The sequence below is a fragment of the Macrobrachium nipponense genome, chromosome 4, assembly GCF_015104395.2.
Source record: "Macrobrachium nipponense isolate FS-2020 chromosome 4, ASM1510439v2, whole genome shotgun sequence".
Taxonomy (NCBI): Eukaryota; Metazoa; Arthropoda; class Malacostraca; order Decapoda; family Palaemonidae; genus Macrobrachium; species Macrobrachium nipponense.
The window spans coordinates 111,683,613-111,686,112 of record NC_061100.1 but is presented as its reverse complement, the minus strand read 5'-3'; the positions used below and the strand labels follow the sequence as shown (position 1 = coordinate 111,686,112).

Genomic DNA, 2,500 nt, shown 5'->3' with positions numbered 1-2,500 from the left:
TCCTCTCCGTTCAGGAGTATCCTAACAGCGGCGGCAAAAGGGACAAGTCGAACTTCAACACAGATTACAAGTAAGGTTTCCTTCGGTTTCCTGCGGTGGCGTTTGTGAGCGGCTGTTGTTTTTTTTTTTTTTTTTTTTTTTTTTTTTTTTTTTTTTGCTGCCTTTTTCTCTAACTGATGCGGTCTCTGGTCATAATAATAGTTCGTGTGTTATAGTACACAGTGGCGGAACTACTGGGGGTGCCGGAGTAGTAGTAGTAGTAGTAGTAGTAGTAGTAGTAGTGTAGTTTTTATTCTTTGTATACTATAGTATCATCATTAAATGGCAATTAATTTTGCTTTTCATGATAGAGTCCCACTTAAATAATTTGCACCAGGGCCCATAATGACCTAGTCCCACCACTGATAGTACACAAACTATGGTCATTACTGAAAACTGTGCATTAGTTAAACAAAAAAATAGCAATAAATTTCGAGCATTCACGAACTACTAGTACACAAACTATTGCTATAACTGGAGACTGGATTAATTTCAAAAAATAGTAATAAATGACGAGCACTCGCAAACTTAGTTTTTTAAAACATTTATTGTTTTAACGTTTTAAATATTCGAAAGTGAACCATTTTAACTATAACGATTCATGTATAAATCACGTACTTTCTGTTCAACATAGCTATGTTCATGGCTATGCCTGTAAGTTTTAAAGTGGTGTTCATTAATGCGACGTTCAGTTCGGTTAATCGCTCGATTTAATTGCTGCTCTGGCCTTTATCACTTGCTTTCATGCTGAATAAACTGTTCACGTTTGGTTGCTAATGGCCACTTCTGTGTAGTGTCGTTGACTTTCGTTATTTGGTTTCATAGTTCGTGATAAAATTCTTTGTTCCATTTTCATGAACTCGCAGCTCCCATGAATGCTGTAGTAATATGGTTTTGGTTCAAAATGGAGTATATCTGTGATTAATTAGGCTTCCTGGAACTTTCAAAGCAACATTTGCAAAGCACTCGTGATATCATTCTGTTATCACGTTTTAGTTACTATGAATCACTATAAAGTGTAATTTCTTACCCCATCATTCATTCATGTAATATAAGTTCTTTAATTTAGTGTTTCGTCGTAAAGTATCTCAGTGGCTCCCGAATATGCTTAACTTTCCTGCTTTTATAAAAAAAATTTACTGTTCATTCCTGATTTCAAGCTCTCGTTCACAACAAGGTTTGCTGTAAGCTTTTTTCTTCATATTTTATTCCTTCAGTCATTTCCCCAGAGAGCAACATAGCAATATACTCTTGATACTCTGAAAGCTTATCCAAGGCCCTAGATTCCTATTTATTCTTATGTTAATACTTCCAGCAAAATGCCATCAATTTTAAGTTCATTGTCCGTTTTATTGCTACTCCCCAAGTGCCATTCAATATCCATCATGCTGATTTCAAAATCAATACAAATGCAAGTTTCTTCATTTCGTGATCATTCTCCCGCATAAAGATTCATACTTATTTCATTTTGTCGATCAGTAAGTGTAATTCACCACCGACCATTTAATGCTGGTTATCAGCTGCTCGGAAATTTGTTGATTGAGTATATCAGAATTCTTATACAGCTTTTATTTCATTAGTCCATTTCGCTACGTCATCTTCAGGTGTTCACCTTATAAAAACAATATTATTTCTTCTTGATTTCAACTTCATAATTTGTCCCATTCAGTTACATTCGTTACAGTTTTTTTCCGTTGGGTTTTATCTTGTTTTGTGATTCATGTTATACATTCTTCAGTTCCAGTTTCCTGCAACTTCAGAAAAGATATAAACACCAACAAAAGTCAAACACTAAAGTAATGCTGTCAGTCAAGATATATGAATAATCTATCATTTATTTTCATTCAACATAGGGTTCAAACTTTTGTGAATACTGGAATAACGGTTTCAAACTGTTATGAATCTAAAAATCGGGGTTTCAAACTGTTCTGACAATGGAAATCAGGAATCATCAAAACATGTAATGGATGGAGTGAGTAAAATCGATCATGCATTACCACCAATCTGTCATCACTTAAAGTGCTCTTTGAGTTTTCAGTGAACGCATTTGGCGTTTTATTAGTTACATCTTGAAGGGTAAAATTCCCTCTTAAGTATTTGCGGGAATGTTGCCTTTGAAGAATGTTATTAACAATGTTGCATTACGAAACTCTCTCAAGGTACTTGACATAATCACTTTCCTGTTAAGGCTATTGAATGCCCTCTATGCTCAGAGTGGCGCTGCTATAATATATGATGTTTAATAAAACGATTTACCCTCTATCTCTTCCGTGAAAAGGGATAAATCTATATGACTGGCATTTTGCAAATTCTTTCAAACTTTTTTTCTGTGTAAGTGCACTTTAAAAGTTATACTGGATTTTGTCAGATCACCCATAAATATCATCAAGGATTAGTCTCATTTTCCATTCAAATTTCAACGAGCAAGTGCCACTTGATGTACAATGTTTAAATGAAACAC

The 2,500-nt window shown here is 34.6% G+C and overlaps 1 protein-coding gene across 4 annotated transcripts in view; it reads left to right on the top strand.

Annotated features, from left to right (window-relative positions):
* LOC135211064 (ionotropic receptor 25a-like) overlaps positions 1-2,500 on the top strand; it is a 57,423-nt gene that overhangs the window by 47,152 nt on the left and 7,771 nt on the right. For 3 of the 4 annotated variants that reach the window (XM_064244121.1, XM_064244122.1, XM_064244123.1), the window contains exon 20: positions 1-70. This exon is cut by the window's left edge and continues 114 nt beyond it. In XM_064244121.1, the coding sequence (XP_064100191.1) occupies positions 1-70 (70 nt within the window). Of the gene's footprint in view, positions 75-2,500 lie in introns of those variants that run through there. The other variant, XM_064244124.1, reaches the window with a different exon arrangement.